Raw genomic sequence first — 20391 nt, 5'->3', positions numbered from 1 at the left:
TGTGATGACTCAAGTACAATGTGATGAGGAGTTGTGGTATGGTATTAATTGGGCCCCTCCGTAAAGTGGGAAGAGGAAGGGTCTATATATCCAAGAAATAAGTGACAACTGGTGGTTGCTGCTTAGGTTTTTATTTCTCATTGGGTAAGGTTTAACTGTACTACCTAAGTCATTGTTACGTCTTATTTTCATGACTGAATCTTGACACTGAGCCATGAGGTGTAATAATCATGGTTTTGGAAAAGTTAAGATGGACTACTTGCATGAAGTCAGTCCTCTCCTTTCCTCAGTCAACCAGGTCCACCTCCATAGGTCAGGTCCTGTTCCCGATTTTTTTGTGTCCATTGATGAACTTTTGATGTTGAGCTCTTCTTGATGGAGCTTTTGCAGTTGAATTGTTTTACGTGTCCATTCATTAGCTTTTGCTTTTGAGCTGTTGTTAATTGAGCTTTTGCAGTCCACCTGTTGTTATTTGTGCCTTCTAGATTCAGATTGTTTGTCTTGCCTCATCTTCTGGTTCACCTTTACCATCTGTTCAATGAGTTTTTGGGGAAGAGGCTTTTGTAAATCAACCTTCCTCACACCTCACCTGGACCATCTTTTAATGCTAATTACTATGTCTGGACTTTTGAGAAGCACTACTTTCCTTTTACTCCTGCTTTGAGATATTCATTTTTTTGTCGTTCCTTTGTATAGGGTAGTCCAAATTTCCTGTTATTTGTTCAGTTAATCATTTCATTCCATCATTCATCATAAAAGTTAAACGCGAACAATGAATTCGAACAAAATTCACAAATTGCCCGAAACCTCTATTTCTTTGCTGAGCAAATCCAAGTTTTGACCAGCCAAAGTTACGGCCTAGCAATATTTCCTTTCAAATTTCCCCTTGTGCTTCATGAGTCATAAGAAAATCCTCAAGTCTTCTAAACGCACAACCTTTCCGTTCGGAAACACAACTTTTGATGCATCAAATTGCAAATTTCAATCAATTGAATTGCAAATTAGGGAGAATCTTTTATGAATTTCCCAATGCGCTTTGTCAATTGACTGGCAGCACACCAGTAGTCGGTTATCTCTCTATCCATATATGCGACCATATTAGTGCTCCTCCAGCATGCGCACATAATGCCAAGGAATTCTCTATTTCGGATTCTCGAGGTAACCCAGCACCGGCTTCTTAGCTCGACTTTTTAGGTGCCATACGGTTTGGTTGTATAGCATTAGTATATTATCACCTTGATCATCCATATCAAACGTATCAATACACAGCCAAATGCTAACATTTGTTTCTGTTGTTGATTGATAAAATTTGCCCCCTCCGGTCATCCAAGTAGCCGCATTGTACCCGGCAATTACAAAGTGCTTCTTTTGTGTCATTTAATGATGGATATCTCAACTACCTTACGGCTCTTCCTTTAGTAAATCGACTCTGTTACACAAAAAATCGTATCACACGCAGAATTCCACATTTATAACTCTTATTTCAATTCCTTTCAAGATTCAAGATCAAGATCGCGATTTGTCGATGGCCGACATCATGGCAACTACCAATCACAACATCTATCTTTCAGGCCTCTTCGAAGTAGACGAAAAAGTACATATTTTTTACTTTATTTACAGCGAATAATTGGCTAACTACGATCCGGCCGTTTATAGTCATTATCTCGGAGTAGCTTAACCTCACATTCCGGAGCTTATACCTTATCAATTAAATGTTACGGAGCTAACGGTCTTTGACCAATGCTCTACGAAATCGAAGCGCGAGATCAATGTTGCAAAAATTATGGTCTGACTCCAAAGAGTATCTATTTCTTGCGAGGACCCTTCTTCCCCAGCAACACTCAATACACCAAATCCGACCTTTTACTCTTCAAGGGCAAAGATCAATGTTTCATCAGCAACGCTGACACCTTCGCAGGAACTATGACCGATGTGGTTGGGGTCACAGGCGTAGGTGTTGTCTTTAGCATCGAAAGTCTTGAAGAAGAGTTGGCTCCGCCAGACAGAGCAAGAGCACCTGGGGAAATCACCGCAACGATAGTCGTAACTGTCTTGCATTGTGATTATAACCCAATTGTAAGTTCCAGTTATTCTTGCTGCCCCTCTATAAATTGATTCATCTCACGTCGACACCTCTAGACAAAATCACCAGCTAAAGCAAGAGTCGAATATCGAATTCGACCCTTTGGTCAATTGCGTAATGTGCATCGCATCCTAACGATTGGTCGTGAGTACCAATTCCACGGTTTTATCAAGGATTTCAACGACGCTACCGCGTGCTACATCGTAATGGTAAGCAAATCAGCACTACTCCTTCTTCCAACGCTGACTTCCATACACCCAGGTGAATAAAGTCTCGCCTACAAATGTACATACCGAATACAACGTCACTGGACCAAATGCCACTGGGCAGGAAGTAACGGCAGAGACTGCTAACAATCAAACTCAGAGGTTGTCAACTCAATTTAGACTTCCCTGCTTCAAGCAATGCTAACATTTAGTACTGCCGCGGCCTTGATTCTATAATTCTCCCCTTCCAGCCAAACGATCGCACCAACTCCCACAGTTGGGCCTACACTCGAGTCAACACCAGACATTATGGAAACAAGCCGTCCGATAGATAGCAACGAATTAAGAACACGCATCGCAACTATCCAAGAATCACAACCTGTCATGGAAGAAGAAGATTACGGAAATTAATCTGGACCCAGGCTCCAACCCAAGGCAGTTACAATGTTAGTTGCCCGATAGTACACCAGCTCCCTGTTACTCCTAAATCAACTCTGAAGCCCTGGGCCAGTTGCCTTCCTCCTTAATACGCGTTTAGCTGACACCAAAGCAGGAATGTACAACTACGTCTGTCATGGAAAATCAGCATTACCGCCCCACTGCGTTTTCCCTCAGTTATTTCATCCTTAGTCTCTTATGTCTGTTTGTTTCACTTCGTCTCCAATAGAAATGTAACCCTTCCAATTACTCCACAGTGCCTTATACAAATTACACGTGACAACGCACAAATCTGTAGCTGCCACAAATTACTGAAAGTTTACAGTAGAAATAGGTCAATAGACGGCGAGTTGCCAAAACCACCCAACGCGTCCCCGCAGTGCCATATTTCCATTGAAATTGCCGAACCACAAACATTAATAGCAAGTATCGTTATGAGGTAATTGTGGAACAATGCACGTGAAAGTTGCTTGAAAACTCGCAACATGTACCAAACTGTTGCTCTCGTACATACAACCTAAATCAAGTATATAGCCACATGAGAATATCATTGAAGGATTCTAACAAATCCCGCCAGCCACAAACAATTTTCCTTGCTCCCGAACACCCATATGATGACCCAAAAAATCAGCAATGATCTACATTTAACATCTGAGGATTAAAATCGCAATTTTTTTTTTCTTCCAACAACGACTACAGATGAAACAAGGTTGCAATGAATGACACACACGAGACTCATCACCATCGGCTATGGTAAGATAGGATACCGACTCGGGCTCTCCATCAACATTAATAACTTAATTTACGTGTATGAACAAGTACTTTTACGCTTCGCACTCTATTGTATAGATCATAAATTTGATCAATTGAGTATAAAAGTGTAGGCACAGTAATATACTAACCAGGACTCATTCAGCACTAATTTCAGTTGCCCATTAATCAATACTCACTACTCTTCCAAAGCTCTTCGTCACTAATACTACTTAGAATGTCAATCGATAAATCCATAGCTTGCCTTATTCCAAGTTCTTCTGCAATTATCTATTTTCAGTACCATTCAATTTTAGCTGAATTAAGCAAAACTCACAAACCTCATCGTTACACTATTGTCTTCTCTAAAACCGAAGTCCCATACATGGAAATCATACTCGAAGCCAACATCTTTGTTAGCGTTCCTAATTTTCAACAAAGCCCCTGCGCGTTTTCCCGAATGCATGGCTCCGTTGGGGTTCACCCATTAGGAGAGGATATATACTTAAACTTGTGAGTTCAGTCAGGTTGTCAGCTCTTCCACCCAATTACTAATTTGTCCCGTTGTATTTTGGCAATGGTAAGCCAACTTGAGAACGTAGGAAATTTAAATCAACATACTACTCGAATCGCAAATCGTCATCGCACCCACGCGGAATTGCCTCAAGAAAGCTGTAAGTTATCCATTAATCCAGGGATACTGCGTGTGGATGCATAACTAAACTAAAAACTCTTTTTTTCCCTACCGCTTCGCAGACGTATTTCATAGCTGCGTAGTATCTGATACTGAAACTGGATCGACATGTTGCTTAGTCGCAATTGAACACCAGAAGCGTGGACTACCTCACGTAAACTTTGTTGTTCAACATGGAGTTCATGCGTGAATTTTAAGCTCAGCAGTAGCATCATATTCACCCGTTTACACCGTAATGACAGACACAAATCCTTACCACAATTGTCCAGTTTCCTACTTTCTAATCATTGCACTTCATGAATAGTTTCACACTGCACTTGATGATAATTACATGTTCTTAGTCTCTCCAGCCCGTTTGCTCAGCGTTGTTATCCTGAACATTCAACGTGCTCATCCTATAGTTCATGTCACATCTAAAATTAGGCAACAAAAAACTATTCTCTTTCTGTGTACGTAGAAATTAAGTGACCCATAGTGTTTGGTTAATGTAATCCATCACAGACACAAGCACAGCGTATGTTAAGTTTCCTGCACCTTTATTCAAACAATCAATTAAGCATGATAGACATGGCCTATCGCAGAATATTTTCATGAGGATCGCTAAACTCAAAACCCAAAATATCATGGTAGTACAGAGGTAAATTACCATTTAAAGATATTATCATCTTCAACTCCACAAACAAAGCAAACCTGTTGCATTCAACTCCTGAAATAGGGAAATTGTTACGGTTAGGGCTTAGAGCTTAGGGCTTAGGCCTAGGGTGTTAGGGTCAGGGTAGAGGATATTTTTCATGCAGGATCCGGCCTCTGGGACCCCCCCCTGCCGGCTTTTACTTATTGTTTCATATCAACTCGAACGATTTACTTTCCAATTCATCAAGCTCCCTCTACTCATGTTGATCAGTTGGTATCTCCTTGCTAGGTCGCCCATGCGACCTTCCCACTCACCCGACGAATTGCCGCGAGGTGCACGCGCGAGAAAAGCACACCAACAAATTCACCCTAAATAAACATCAAAGACTCCAACTGACCAATTTCGCAAAGCCGCTTTGAAGATCCACCCGATGTGGAGTTTCTTTCGGCCAACAAATATAATTTTGGAATGTATCTATTTGCAAATGTAGATTCGAGAATAGAACTTATTTGGCTTCATGCATCATCTGCATATGTTGATTTGACGATCCGTACCACCAAGCCGTTCAAGCAATTCTACTACCAACTATATTAAAGTCCTAGCAAAGTTGCAATTCAACACAAATTCAAACCAAGTTTTCCAGCTAAAAAATTATTTCAGTCAACTCCAATTCAACCTTTGCTAATGAAAATCTCACATCTCGTTCATCGCAATAAAATGTCTCAATTACCCGATGTCAGAATTATGATCACAAAAACTTTCAGGATTTCGTTAAGAGAGTGCTCTGACATCTTAAATTAAACCGCTACCTATAAACGAGCTACTATGGAACTTGATATCGGACAATTAAGAGATGCTAAGTCAACATCTGTGTAAGTAAACATCTCTATTCTCTAAAGTAAAAATCATAGCTGGAATTACCACTAGACTCAAATTGCTATTTGGCTTCATACGACTCATCAACATTTACATTTCAATTTCCATTTACATTTCGGATGCACGATATCAATTCAAAACTACATCTGGAGTTCGAATATTTGATTCAAAATAATGCATTTCAGATTGAGTGACCTCACTGCAGCATCGCCCCTCTATTTCTGCTGACTATATAATGATTAGCTATATAGAGACGTACATCAAAAACTCAAGATACTATAACCTGCAAGGCAATCTGCTGCATCTCCAGTTTACTCGTACTGTCCTACTGTCTTAGAACTCCCTTTCAAATCAATTGAATCAATCAATTGAATCAATTGTTCAACGCAACTATCAAAAAATTCGTCAAACCATTAACTCACTTTGATCACAGTGGACTTTATTGATTCATATTGATATATAGATGTGTTATTAAAAGTTGATTATTAAAAATTGATCCTGCTGTATGTCTCTTTCTAATCATCCAGCAACTTCCTCGCTCCCTGACGATCATTGTTAACCTAACTAACCCCGGATCTTATAACTATACTAAGGCGCATCACAAAAAAAAATCCGATACAACTCTTTTGATTACTTATTATCCACCCTGTGCGTTCTTCGACATTTCTCTGTTTCAAAATTCCATGAGTAATCTGACTGATAATCATGGTATTTATGTCCATAACCAGCGTCACATCTTGCGACCTCTACCAATGGCTGATCCAAGCGAATCAACAACTCATGGCCTTTACCTCACCGGTAACTTTGAAATTGAAAAAAAAGTAAGCGCTTTACATTGATTTTGAATCCACTACCTAATCCAACTTTGACTGACAAAACTTTGTAGACCTCACCAGAAAACGGCTGGAGATCAGAATATCGCACTTACACGACCTGCATCAGCGCCGGTGGTGCACACCGTAAGAATCCCGTTAGCTACGAAATTCAAGCACGAGGTTTCAGCCCAGCCCAATTTAAACTCGAGGAAGGCACTATTTACTATTTACAAGGGCCTTTCTTTCCTTCTAACACTGAAAATACTGAAGCCAACGTATTATTTTTTGAAGCCTCTGACCGAGTTCTTATTGGGCCCGCTGACACTTTTCCGGGTGACTTGGTGGACTCAATTGGAGTTACCGGGGTTGGCATCGTCACGGCGCTTGACAAAAGGCCCGAACCCAACACGACCGGATGTCTACCAACCCCAGGCGATGGCGAGAAGATTGTTACAATTGTCACAGTTCTGCATTCTGATTACCACCCAATTGTTTGTTCTCACTATATCCCCTTCCCAGGCCGTTAACTTACTGTTTTGTATTACAGTCGAAGCATGCTAAACAATTCAAAATCGAGTATCGAGTTCCACCTACTCGCAATTTGGCCGGTATCCCAAAGATATTGCAAGTTGGTCGAGAATATCAATTCCATGGATTTCTCAAAGATTTCGACGAAGAAAAATCCCTTTACATAGTCATGGTAATTTTCGTTTTCTCAGTTCCTAATTTTCTTTGCTAAAGTCGCCTTCTTAACGCCTAGGCATCCAAGGTGTCCCCTACTACTGGGAGTAAAGAGTACGACGTGGGAGCCACCTCTAATGAAGCCAAAGGTGGAGATGTGAAACCAAATGTAACAAGCAAGAAGCCGGCGAAGTAAGTTCCAATTCTTTAATCACAGCACTGAATTCACTACACTAACCCATCGACAGATTCATTCCGAGATCCTTGCACACAGCATTCAAGTCGCCTGTTCTCAGTACCGATTCTGAGTCCCCGACTAGCCTCCAATTTGGCCCATCCGACTTCACACCCTCGTCATTTTCGCCTGCTTCTTCACGTCCTACCGCTGGCCCCTCCAACAGTTCTTCTGATTCTGCGACAACTCCTGGAATCCCGACTTTACCCAGCAAGAGAAAAGGTCGAGCTCAACCCAAGCGTAACCCTAAGAAGAGTAAGACCCTCGATCTAACTCACCAAGAATAGGAATTTGCTTCAAAACAAAGAGTGAAGAGGTAAGTCAGTCACCATACAATTTGAACAAATCTTGAATAGAATTCTCAATCACGCTTTGATTTGCACATTTATCCAAACTTAATTGATCCAGCCTTGTGAACAATGTTATATATTCGACGTACTCGAATGAGACAAATACTTCTTTTTTCTTCTGATACTCTCTGACTATTGAACAACTTGACCACCTAAAAAAACTCTAGACTCATCTTTTATCATGTCTGCCAATGTTACAGTATTTCCAATCGCAAACAGATGCATTTATTTTCCTACTTATCACCTCTCATTACTAAATAACTAAACATAAAAAAAACTTTAAGTGAATCCAATTTCTTAGCTGTCATTTCCATTGTTCAAAGTTCCACAATTAACACATGTGAGATGATATTTGTTGAAAACTATTACTTTGTATGCTATAACACCACTGACAACCATTTTCCTCCTCGACTTATTTCTCTCAAATAACACCACTTATTTTGATCTCCTACCGAAACGCTCCTGGGTCGAAGCCTCCTGTGATCCGTTTGCAAAAATTCTAAGTAATCGTGATTCCTAATTGAGTATTAGGGAAATGCATGAGAATGCAATCCTGCGACCACGAGCAGTCCACTTACCTCAATTGGTGTTCTGTTAATTATCCCGTCGATTTTTTTGCATAGAGCATGAATTAACTTGAACAGTTCTTCTCTTTCATTGCCACCAACATACCTAGCACCTCCTAAATCAACACCATTGTCAGTCACAAAAGGCCTGGGCTTGGTTTAGTTATCGTAATCACCAATCCCAAAACTCAGTATTTGTAGCACCACATCTCACAACTCTTCAAGGAGAGATGATGAAACCCAATACTATGTATATAGTTACTCAGGAGCGCTGCAGATTTACAATCAATGCGTCATAGGCAAGCCCCAGGAATTTACCGCTGCCTCCCCATCGTTTCATGAAGTGGCAGTTAATTTGGACAGTACGTCTCCCCTAATTCGGCCACGATCCTTGAGCCTTTGTCCAATCATTCACGTCCAGCAAGAACTGACGTTTCGGCCGTCTGATCTCAGGGCTTCAGGACACATACTAAGTTTTGAATGCTGCGTGTCCTAATCGTCCTAATCGTCATAATTGGCATGGAGAGAACAAGATGTACAAAGTGTGATTACAAGAGCCTTCTCCTAAAGTTATGTCATTGCATCTCTTCGCGGTCTCTCTCATCTTCCAAGCTAATTCTTCTCGATCTACTACTTATCAGATCAAACTCAGCAGATTGGTTCATGCTTTTGAGCTTTAATTGACAACACATATTCTCAACTACTTAACAACCGACAACCAGCATAGAACGGTAATTCCAGACCCACCTTGCAGCAGGGTTTGTAACATAGTGTTTTTTTCATTCTTTCAAGAATATGTCCATATAAAGTGACGCTGTTTTGTTTGTAAAACAAAACATAATTGATGTTGTTGCGTTTGTAAAAAAGGAGACAACACTTCTACGAGGCCATTATCTCGAGAGCGGAAACTCAAGTTGCCATTTTCTTAAAGGTCAAAAGCAGACAACAAGGAAGTTTAACTCGAAATCAAACAGTACGTTGATGATCTTTATTATGAACATGCAGAGTCTTAGCTCCACAAGTAAACTAATTAAAACCTACGGCCTTCATTATCTACGTCACCATAAAGATATGCCAATCTACCGAGCTCGCAAAGGCCCTGCAATTTGATCAGAAGCTTTGGGTAGTGAAATCAACCTCCGCACACGCTTCCCGCTCAAAATACCGCATAACATAGGGCATCCCAACGACAAATGCTCAAAATGCGGAGCACTTAGATGGAAAGTTGAGAGACGGGTAAAAGATGCAAGGCTTTTAAGTTCCACTTATGGGAACTGTTGCCAGCACGGAGCAGTCGAGTTGCCGTTGCGTTATTTCGCCGAGGACATGGGCCAAGATGTCCCGCCGTTTTACCGCAGTCTTTTAACTCAGCAAACCGATGGTAAGTGCAGACGCTATTATTGACCAACAATCAATACTTAAAAGTATTTCTTCCAGTGGCTATCAAATTCCGATTGGATATTCGCAAATACAATAACGCCATGTCTTTCACGTCGCTCGGAGCAAATATCGACAGATCAGTCATGGGCCAACGGGGAGTATACATCTTCCGAATCTCAGGTCAGTTGTCACACCCAATTGGCTCTCTAATGCCTCTACCAGGAAATCACCCAGGTTTCGCTCAGATATTTGTATATGGTGGAGGTGGAATGGCGGAAGCACATGCCAGGAATCAACATTTCAACTTTCAACTCAATCCTCAAGTTCTGGAGCTTTTCCAACGGTTTATGGACATGCACAACCCTTATACGCATGTGTTTCGCAGCGCAGCTGCAATATGTCACAACAGGGACACTCGCTCCCTTCGAATCAACACAACTACCGCGCCGGGTGCTGACCATCGACGATACAATCGCCCAACTGCAAATGAAGTTGCAGCTATCATCGAAGGAGATGGGCAAGTCGGAGCTCGGCAGCGTGATATAGTACTTCAGCGCCAAACTGGAGATATGCAAAGAATATCCAAACTCCACACAGCCTACTTCGCACTCCGGTATCCATTATTATTCCCTTTTGGATCCCAAACCTGGCACGAAAACTTCACAAATCCAACTGAGGAAAGTAAGTCAATTCAAATCCAAACTATTGGTCGACAAAAGACACTAACAAAGTTCCTTTTGAAATTAACATCACTGTAAACATCATTCAACTTCCCCAATTTGGCAGAGGAAAATGATTAATAGTACAGTTTTTCATAAAAGAATCTAATACTGCACACCTGGGCCATTTCACCCACACTACATATGTGCAGCAAGCTAAGTCAATAGTTGTCTATCATGTACATACAGGTCTGCTCAGTTTTTTGCCCATCAGAATAAATAAATCACATGTTATACCACATGTAACTTTTTCGACTTTGAAATTTTTTTCCCAAAAATTCACTACATATAATTCTGTAGCTGCTCAGGCAATATTGTTGAAGCTATGTCTTAGTAACAGAAAGTGTGTTACATGCAGTTGAGTTGATGAGATCACACCAAAACATTGAGTCAGTGTATGTAGTCAATCTTTTGGAAGCTTTTTTCAATCTGAAAGAAGTTACAGCATGTATTACATATGAATAACTTGTCCTGATGAGCAGATAACTGAGCAGAACTGTATGTACATGATAACCACATATTCACTGAGCCTGCTACACATATGTAGTGTGGGTGTTATGGCTCAGGTGTGGAGTGATAGACCATTTTATGACAAATCATACTCCCAATCATTTTTCCCTGCCCACTTGGGGAACCCGAATAATGTCTGCAGTGCATAGGACCCAGCGGCGAAGTCACAAACCTAGAGTGGTTTGCTTATCTACTTTTCCAGCGGGAAGCTTTCTCTATCATCCTTGCCGCAGGTCGACTTTTCCAGGAATTCGCCGTTGACATGTATGTTTGCGTAGAACACTCCCGTCTTGCATTTATCAGATCTCACCAGAGGGAGCTTCGTGCCGAGTTATATCATGGAGCCGTTGAAGCCCTTAACAATGAAGTGGACGATGAAGAAGTTGGACGGCGTGTAATACTGCCCTTGAGTTTCATCGGCGGACCTCGCCATATGCAACAACTTTATCAAGATGCGATGAGCCTCGTGGCAGAGTTCGGACATCCAAGCTTATTTCTAACGATGACGGCGAATCCTAAGTGGACGGAAATCCTTGATGCTCTTGAACCTGGTCAACTGCCTGAAGATCGCCCAGATATAGTAGCCCGCGTCTTTCATGCAAAGTTTCATTCTTTACTTGAAGACGTTACCAAGCAAGAACGCCTCGGGAAGTGTCTAGCTTATATTTACACAGTTGAATTTCAAAAGCGTGGATTACCACACGTGCAATTAATATTATTCCTCAACCCAGCAGACAAGCCAACAAGAGCAGAACAGATTGATTGCCTAATATCCGCCCAACTCCCTGACCCAGTAACAGAAAGCCATCTATTCGATTTAGTCACTACATCTATGTTACATGGTCCCTGCCAGAATTACAAGTGCTGGACAGGTTCAGAATGTCAACTGGGATATCCACGCCCTTTTTGCGAGCAAACGGAGCTTGCTGAGGATGCCTATCCAACCTATAAAAGACCCAATAATCATTGCCAGTTTATTAAAGGTCAAGATCACTACGACAATCGAAGTGTAGTTCCATATAATAGATTCTTAACACTGAAGTACGAATGCCACATTAATGTAGAGGTTGCTGCGAGTATAAGAGCAATAAAATACTTATTCAAGTATATCTTGAAGGGTCACGACCGAACTATGGCAACTGTCGATGACCCAGATAAGGATGAAATTTTGACCTTTGTAAATGCTAGATTTCTTTCAGCGACCGAAGGTATGTACCTTTCGTTGCTTCCTCCTTTCGTAACACAATATCATCGGTTAACCCTCTTCTCCAACCTAGCCATCTGGCGCCTGCTCAAATTTGAATTGTCTGGTAGACATCCAGCAGTACAACGTTTAAGCCTACACCTTGAGGGACATCAAACAGTGTACTTTCTCGATGGGGACGGTCTACGGAGAGCAATTGACACCGGACGCGCAGAGAGGACTACTCTGACGGAGTTTTTCCGTTTATGCACGGCTAATGCTCCGCTACGAGGAACCAATCGCACAATTTGATCCTTGAAATATCAAGAGGTGCCGAAATTTTTCACCTGGAACGAACGAACTAAGCATTTGGAACCTCGACGTAACAGTTTGATGTCAGTTGGCAGAGTTTTCTTCGCAAACATCAAACGTGGCGACGTTTACTATCTAAGGTTGCTGCTGTCGCACATCGCGGGTCCACGATCTTTTGAGCACTTGCGCACAGTTGATGGAGTTCGCCTGAATAGCTTCCGCGAAGCTGTGAACAGCCTCGGACTTTTGCTAAATGACCAGCATTACCATGACTCTCTTCGTGAAGCAGCAACTTGGAAGACAGGACGACAGTTACGACACATGCTCGCAATTATTTTGATTCACAGCTCTCCAGCGAACCCCCGATCTCTTTGGTTGGATCATATTAGCGATCTAACTGATGACTGTGCAAATGCAATTAAACGGTTGAACCCACGAGCTAATCCAACCGAACGCCAAATGCATAACTATGGTCTTTTCTTATTGGAGCAAATAATTCAAGCTATGGAAACAACTTTAGAAGCCTTAGATATGCCTCCTGTCGATCGAGATCTGTTACTCGATCTGGGGCTGCCTGAAAATGGCAATGTAGACCAGCCTAATTTGGTAACCGCGGACGAGAGTGCAAGAAATTACCGCGCCATGATTCAGGTGATGACCAACGAACAACTTAGGGTCGTCGTACCTATTTGTGAGGCCATACTGGAAAACCAACCTTACCTAGCATTTCTGGACGGTCCTGGCGGTACTGGGAAAACATACGTATTAAACTGCATCTTGCATTATTGTAATGCCAATGGGATCCCCTTCGAAGCCGTTTCAGCAGCCGGCATCGCTTCGCTTTTACTTCTGAATGGCCGAACAGCCCATAGTGCCTTCAAGATTCCAATCCCAGTACATGATGATTCCATCTGTGGGATATTCGACAACGGTGGCAATCGGGTTCTCTCAGCAAGATTCATTGTTTGGGACGAAGTTGCAATGCAACACAAACACGCCATTGAGTCAGTGGATCGCACGATTCGAGAGATGACTGGAATTGATTTGCCATTCGGAGGCAAGATAGTACTGTTCGCAGGCGATTTCAGACAAACTCTACCAATTGTCAGGCGTGGAAATTTAATGCAACAAGCACAAGCAACGCTCAAAGCCTCTTATCTTTGGAATTTCGTACACCGATTCCGCTTGACAATCAACATTAGGCTCGGTGGTCTCAACACGAATCCAGATCCTGCAAACGTCGCTTTCGGCAGGTGGCTGCTAGACTTGGGTTCTGGAAAACTCCAACAACAACACGCGGCCCCAACTCATCTCGACTACTGTAACGTGATGATTATTAGACCCCCGTCTATCTATGATCCACAATTGTTGGAAGCGGAATACAACGGAGTTCAAGAGCTTATACTCCAGAGTAGTTGCCCCGACTTAACAAATTTCTACTCCAGCCGTTGCCTAATTACGCCACTAAATGCAACTGTCAACTTGGTAAATCGACGAGTTATGGAGTCCCTGCCGGGTAGGGAATACGTTTCGAAATCCATTGATCTAATGGATGAAAGCTTCGTCGACCCTGTTACAGCAGACGTCTTAAACACATTCAACTTCCCAGGATTCCCCACGCATAAAATCAAACTCAAAGTAGGCGCTTCAGTAATGTTGCTAAGAAACTTGAGCTTAGAAAATGGACTTTGCAATGGAACCCGGCTTCTTATAACAAATTGCGGGTCAAAAGCTCTACAATGCCGCATCTTGACTGGAGACTTGAAGGGAAAATCTATAAGCTTACCAAAAATTAAATTAAAACACGAAGGGAATGAGGATTGTCCAATCCCATTTTATCGCTATCAATTCCCCGTGACCCCAGCTTTTCTGCATGACCATTAATAAAAAGCCAAGGGTCAGAGCTTTGGAGCGTGTTACAATTTTACTCCCAAGCCAGTCTTTTCACATGGTCAGTTGTACGTAGCATTGTCACGGTGTGTATTACATCAAATTCAGACGAGGTTTCTACAACAAATATCGTATTCCACCCAATACTGAATCACTGATAAACTACGGTAAGTTCGAACATGAAAGTCAATCTCGGCTAACGATTGTAATTGCAATTCGCATCTAATTTGAGCTAACACCACCGCGCTATCTAGATCCACACAGTTACGCATGTTAACGACTAAAAACCTGAAGCAATAACTCCCATCTCCACCCGTCAGTATTTGAATTCAGAAGGCAAGTAAATATTCGAGGTGAATGCAGGATTGACAATTTGGAAGTTGAAGTTTAACTAACGACAAGAATATAAGGAAGCAACATGCAGCGTATAACATTCGTAGGAGGAAGAATTGAGTTACTCCCGAATTACACAGCATTGTTAATGTGAGAGGCTGGGAAACATAGAATCAGGTAATTAGGTGTTTTGAATTTTGTTCTGTTGAGCGATAGTCAGTTCTATAATCATACAATTTGAATTCGCAACACATTAGTTGAACACTCATCCCCAATGACAATTTGGTGCAAGAAACCATGGTGAGAGCGTAATTCTACCAAATGAGTTTACCTGTAGCTAAAACACAAAAGTAAGCAAACTGCGTACCACGGCAGTTTGAAATGTCCATATCTCCCACATGGGAAATACACAATCCTTGAGATGCCGTAACTTAACACTTCTTGAGTTGGGTAAATGCATTGCATAGGGAATGGTGCATAGACATGTACGGAATGCGAGAGGTGTCAAGGTGACAATGCAAAAATCAAAAAACAAAAATCACAATTCCCGGGTGCGAAATTCAAAAATCAAAGACAAAACTACAGAAAATACTCAAATACAGGGATAAAACCCCTGTACTGGAGTAAAAATCAAGGCAGAAACCCCTTTCAGACCAGGTTACGGCCCAAATTTTAGTAGATTTACAACTTGAAACTCAACATTTGTCATCCCATTGTCGCATTGACACAAAAAGTACCAGGAAAGCCACAAAAGAGGAAATCAAAAATCAAAAATCAAAAAAACAAAAGTCGAAAATCAAAAAACAAATGTCGATAATCAAAAAACAACAATTAACAAACCATAAACGAAGACCCCAAAGATGAAAACTTCACATTAGATGATGAAAATTGTACAAACCACCTCTCTACCTCTCTACCTCTCAACCAATCACCCAACCCATACACCACACACCATCACCGATCATCTTATATTGGCCAGTCATTCATCCACATTCATCCATCTTTTGTCATAGTCTCCACCCATCCACCTTGTTAAACAAAAACTACACTACACTGAACTTCTTTGATTGTCGTCACTCTTCTTCATCCTTCTTTGATCGTCTTCAGCCTTCTTCAATCTTCTTGGATCGGCTTGAATCCTCTGTAATCTTCTTTTATCAGCTTCAATCTTCTTTATCTTCTTCAATCGGCTTCCATCTTCTTCACACTTCTTTGATTGGCTTCACCCTACTTCAATCTTCTTGGATCGGCTTCCATCTTCTTTAGTATTTGTCAATCGGCTTCAATCTTCTGTAATCTTCTTTGATACCTTCAATCTTCTTAAGTATTCTTCAATCGGCTTCAATCTCCTTGAGTATTCATCAATTGGCTTCAATCTTCTTCTTTATTATTCTTCAATTGGATTAAATCTGCTTCTTTTGTATTCTTCAATCGGCTTCAATAATCTTCAATCATCTTCAATCATCTTTGATATCCCTAATTGGCTTCAATCTTCTTTTCAACATTTGTGTGAGTCAAATGAATCAATACACTTTCTTCAAGCTTGCTCAATCCCGTGTTTTATTTTCCCGATGGTTCAAAACTTTCCGGTCTATGCAGGAAGCAGTGCTACCACTGAATGTGCTTACTTCTTTGAAGAAGTACTTGATGTTACACAATACCGCAAGTATACCAGCAATCACAACTTTGAACTCCGGGGTTCTGAAAGTCCTTTTGTCAATGATGTAATGCAAGCTCTCAGTCATTGGTCTCATAAACACTATAACATAAGAAGAATGGTTGCGGATCTTCGGGGGGTGGGTTTGGTATTGACAGACCCTTTGATTGTGGATCCAAGCAAATAAGTAGATTGGTGCTTGTATGCAAAATGTTTGCCTGACTGTTTGTTTCACCCATAACCCAGTAAGGCGCACTTTGGGTTGCTCCGCCCAAAAATAGCACAATTAAGTATATGGGAGGAGATGGAGCTGTTGTATGGAGGTAAATCTGGGGAACAAACTCATATTCCAGCAAGAGATCAGCACATGGTGTAAAATGAGGAGTAAATTCTTTCATTTCAACTTGTATTCCAAAATTTGTTGCTCTTAAAAATTCCAAAACATAACAAAAATACTTTGCTCACAAAATTATCATCTTGATCACACGGGGCATCAGTCTCTTCTGCCAGTTTCTTGCTGGAATCATACACAAATAGAGATAAAGAACATGTCCTTTCATCATGAACGTCCAACACCCAAGGACGTTCATCTTGGCGGGCTTCATCCTTGTCTAGTTTGGCTGGATCCTCGCTGGTAGCTGAATTTTTGGCATAGGTTGCGGGTGTTAAAACATGGAACATATTAAGTTTCTGGAAAGATCCTCATGTGAAAAGGTGAAGATAAACAAACCAATGACTGTTCCGCTTTGATATTGTCCAGCACACTCAGATGATCTGTGACCAAATGCTCTCATAGTACCTTGCGGCTCGTTGGGCGGTACCATCTTGACTGCATGATTTTCCTTGATTACACCCAGGGCTTCAGAGTGTTGCTGCATGATCTTGATAGCCCTTTGAAAGTCTTTCCAAAGTTCCACTTCTGCAGGGTCATTGCTGGCGGGGTCCTGCAGCAAGAATTGTCAGCCATGTGAATACAACATAAAGCTTGAGGGACTTGACCTCTTTGTTGAACCTAGCAACACATACAGCCATTCCGATATTTCTTGTCGCTCTGTTTTGAAAAAGAAAAAGTGAAACTCGGTGAAACCTAAGTTTTTACTCGATAAAACTTTGAAATTGGCTGTAATTCAAGGAAATACAGCCAATTTTCGGGTTTTAACCAGTTAAAACTTAGGTTTCAAGCTCATGAACTTTTTATTTTCAAAAATGTGAGCAACAACAAATATTGGAATGGCTGTATAAGCTTATTTTCAGCCAGATTCACAAGTAGAACAGTTCCATAGGTAACTGCTTGCTCTTTCCTGTCCCCAAATTGAGGAACTTGGAAAACATCACAGTCCTCAGGCAAGCCAAACCGGTCTTTGATTCCTGCTTTAATTCTTTGACTGACACATTCTCTTTGAACATCCCGGACTGGATCCTGTTTGGCATTGTGTTGTTGAGCCTTCTTCCTCTTTTGGTACTCCGCAAGGTCTTGCTTTCTGAGGTCTGATACTGGTTTTGGCATCTACGTAAAAAAAACATTGTTTTGATTAGTGGAATGCTCATCAAAGAATGAAGATTTCTTAATTTGTGTGGGGATGCAATGAAATAATGAATAAAGTGAATAAACAATGAGTGGTTAAATATTTGATGGATTGAATGATTGAGTATGAATTACATGAATATATAAATTTATGAATAATTGTTTGAAGAAATGATTGATAAAGTAATTTCTTGAGGATTGAAATCAGGAAGCACCGAGATACATTTAGCAAAGGGTTAGGCTGGTAGTTGGGGGTCCCCTCGGTCACTTGCCCTGCCCTTCACGAGACATAAACATCTCTGCATGTATCTCAAGTACTTCCGTCTTCCATGAGTCAATGTGAATAACCTTGAGCTGTAAGTCTTTTGATATAAGTGAATTTGCATTAATGAATAATTGTTTGAAGGAACGATTGATAAAGTGATTTCTTGAGGATTGAAATCAGGAAGCTCTGAGATACATTTAGTGAAGGGTTAGGCTGGTAGTTGGGGGTCCCCTCGGTCACTTGCCCTGCCCTTCACGAGACATAAACATCTCTGCATGTATCTCAAGTACTTCCGTCTTCCATGAGTCAATGTGAATAACCTTGAGCTGTAAATCTTTTGAATTATATGAGTCTTCTTTTGCGGTTAACGAAAATGTTTGATAAATTTTGATTAGTTTGAGGTTTCATGTATCAATCTTTAATCAATTAGTATCAGCTTCTTGTGGATTCTTCATGGTTCTTATATGTTCTGTCTTCATCATCCGTGAAGTGTATGGAAGTAATGGGAAGACAAAGGAACAACAAATATTACCTTGGTTGATTCAAAGAATTGAAGGAAGCGGACAGAATGGTTTTCAATAATAATATCAGAAGAATCAGAGAACACAGGACTGGTTAAATGCTTGCACTCGAATGGTGGCTGAGTTGTGGTCAGCCATTACACTGTGTATGCACATGTAGCCTTACACATTACAGTTGATATGTTTAAATATCTAACATGTAAACATATGGTGCATACAAATGTTGATGGGCCAAAAGAGTCATCACTCAAGACCCAATGATGGTTGACATTGCATACGTAAAATTTTTTTGTGACCATAGCAAAAAAAACATAGATTATACAAAACATTCACTCGAGTTCCATTGAATTTTCATCCTCCCCTACAACTGTCAGCTTGGTGGTGCTAGTCTTCGCCATGGAGATATAGGCTTTAGGAAGAATAGCACAAGGCATACCGTGCGACACGATCACTGAGTGATTGTGCAATGACAAGGCCACCTAAGGACTAGGTGGTCAAACATTAAAAGTAATGCCACCTAGCTGTTAGGTGGCCTGGCCATCGCACCATCACTCAGTAATTGTGCGATGGAGCCCAGGGCCAAAAAGATGTTGAACTCGGCCCCAGACCGACTGTAGCTTCATCACACAATGACTGAGTGATCGTGCAATGGCCTGGCCGCCTAACTGCTAGGTGGCCTTACTTTTGAAGTTTGACCACCTAGCGCTTAGGCGGTCAAACTTGACAGCCCAATTTTCCACTCAATCACTCATTAATCAAGTGGCTTCCAAGTACCTTGGACCGTCAAGGTCCCAGTTACTGTACCTTTTAAAGTTTGAGTCACTAAATTTAAAAGGTATAGTACCTGAGACCTTAGGTGGTCTAGTCAATACCTGGACCACCTAGCTCCTAGGCAGTCTGACTCTAAAAGGTAGACCACCTAGGATTTAGGTGGTCCACCCAGCCACCGCACGATCACCGAGTGATCGTGCGATGGAGTGACCACCTAAATCCTGGGTGGTCTACCCAGCCACCGCACGATCACTTGGTGATCGTGCAATGGAGTGACCACCTAAATCCTAGGTGGTCTACCTTTTAGAGTCAGACCACCTAGGAGTTAGGTGGTCCAGTCATTGACTAGACCACCTAACTGCTAGGTGGTCTACCTTTGAAAGGTAGACCACCTAGGATTTAGGTGGTCCACCCAGCCACCGCACAATCACCGAGTGATCGTGCGATGGAGTGACCACCTAAATCCTGGGTGGTCTACCCAGCCACCGCACGATCACTTGGTGATCGTGCAATGGAGTGACCACCTAAATCCTAGGTGGTCTACCTTTTAGAGTCAGACCACCTAGGAGTTAGGTGGTCCAGTCATTGACTAGACCACCTAACTGCTAGGTGGTCTACCTTTGAAAGGTAGACCACCTAGGATTTAGGTGGTCTACCCAGCCACCGCACGATCACCGAGTGATCGTGCGATGGAGTGACCACCTAGAGCCTCTGTAGGCCTGTCAGGCCTGTGACAGGCCTACAGGGCCTTTTCCACTTGATCACCGAGTGATTGAGTGGAAAACAGGCCTACAGAGGCTCTAAACCACACGATCACTCGGTGATCGTGTGGTTTGAAGGCACTGTAGGCCTGTCACAGTGCTGACAGGCCTGCAGTGCCTTTTCCACTCGATCACCGAGTGATCGAGTGGAAAACTGGCCTGTCGGGCTCTAAACCACTCGATCACTTGGTGATTGAGTGGTTTAGAGCCTCTGTAGGCCTGTCACAGTGCTGACA

General features: G+C 41.8%; 3 protein-coding genes across 3 annotated transcripts; all 3 read left to right on the top strand.

Annotated features, from left to right (window-relative positions):
- Positions 1 to 1740: 1740 nt before the first annotated feature.
- Positions 1741 to 2494, top strand: MELLADRAFT_88672 (uncharacterized protein; the record flags this gene model as incomplete). Its single annotated transcript, XM_007412056.1, has 3 exons — positions 1741 to 2076; positions 2140 to 2292; positions 2345 to 2494. 3 exons carry the CDS (start codon positions 1741 to 1743, stop codon positions 2492 to 2494), a joined length of 639 nt encoding a protein of 212 aa, XP_007412118.1.
- Positions 2495 to 3715: 1221 nt separating this feature from the next.
- Positions 3716 to 4628, top strand: MELLADRAFT_108280 (uncharacterized protein; the record flags this gene model as incomplete). The annotated part of the gene is made up of 4 exons (XM_007412057.1): positions 3716 to 3990; positions 4063 to 4151; positions 4234 to 4281; positions 4513 to 4628. The coding sequence occupies 4 exons, from the start codon at positions 3716 to 3718 to the stop codon at positions 4626 to 4628; spliced, it is 528 nt and encodes a 175-aa protein (XP_007412119.1).
- A 1805-nt stretch (positions 4629 to 6433) lies between these two features.
- Positions 6434 to 7828, top strand: MELLADRAFT_64732 (uncharacterized protein; the record flags this gene model as incomplete). The annotated part of the gene is made up of 6 exons (XM_007412058.1): positions 6434 to 6502; positions 6568 to 6651; positions 7257 to 7369; positions 7426 to 7667; positions 7700 to 7728; positions 7769 to 7828. 6 exons carry the CDS (start codon positions 6434 to 6436, stop codon positions 7826 to 7828), a joined length of 597 nt encoding a protein of 198 aa, XP_007412120.1.
- Between the last annotated feature and the right edge of the window lie 12563 nt (positions 7829 to 20391).

This window comes from Melampsora larici-populina (assembly GCF_000204055.1).
Source record: "Melampsora larici-populina 98AG31 unplaced genomic scaffold MELLAscaffold_28, whole genome shotgun sequence".
Taxonomy (NCBI): Eukaryota; Fungi; Basidiomycota; class Pucciniomycetes; order Pucciniales; family Melampsoraceae; genus Melampsora; species Melampsora laricis-populina.
Note: the sequence above shows the minus strand (reverse complement) of the source record. Positions and strands in the feature narration are given on the sequence as shown.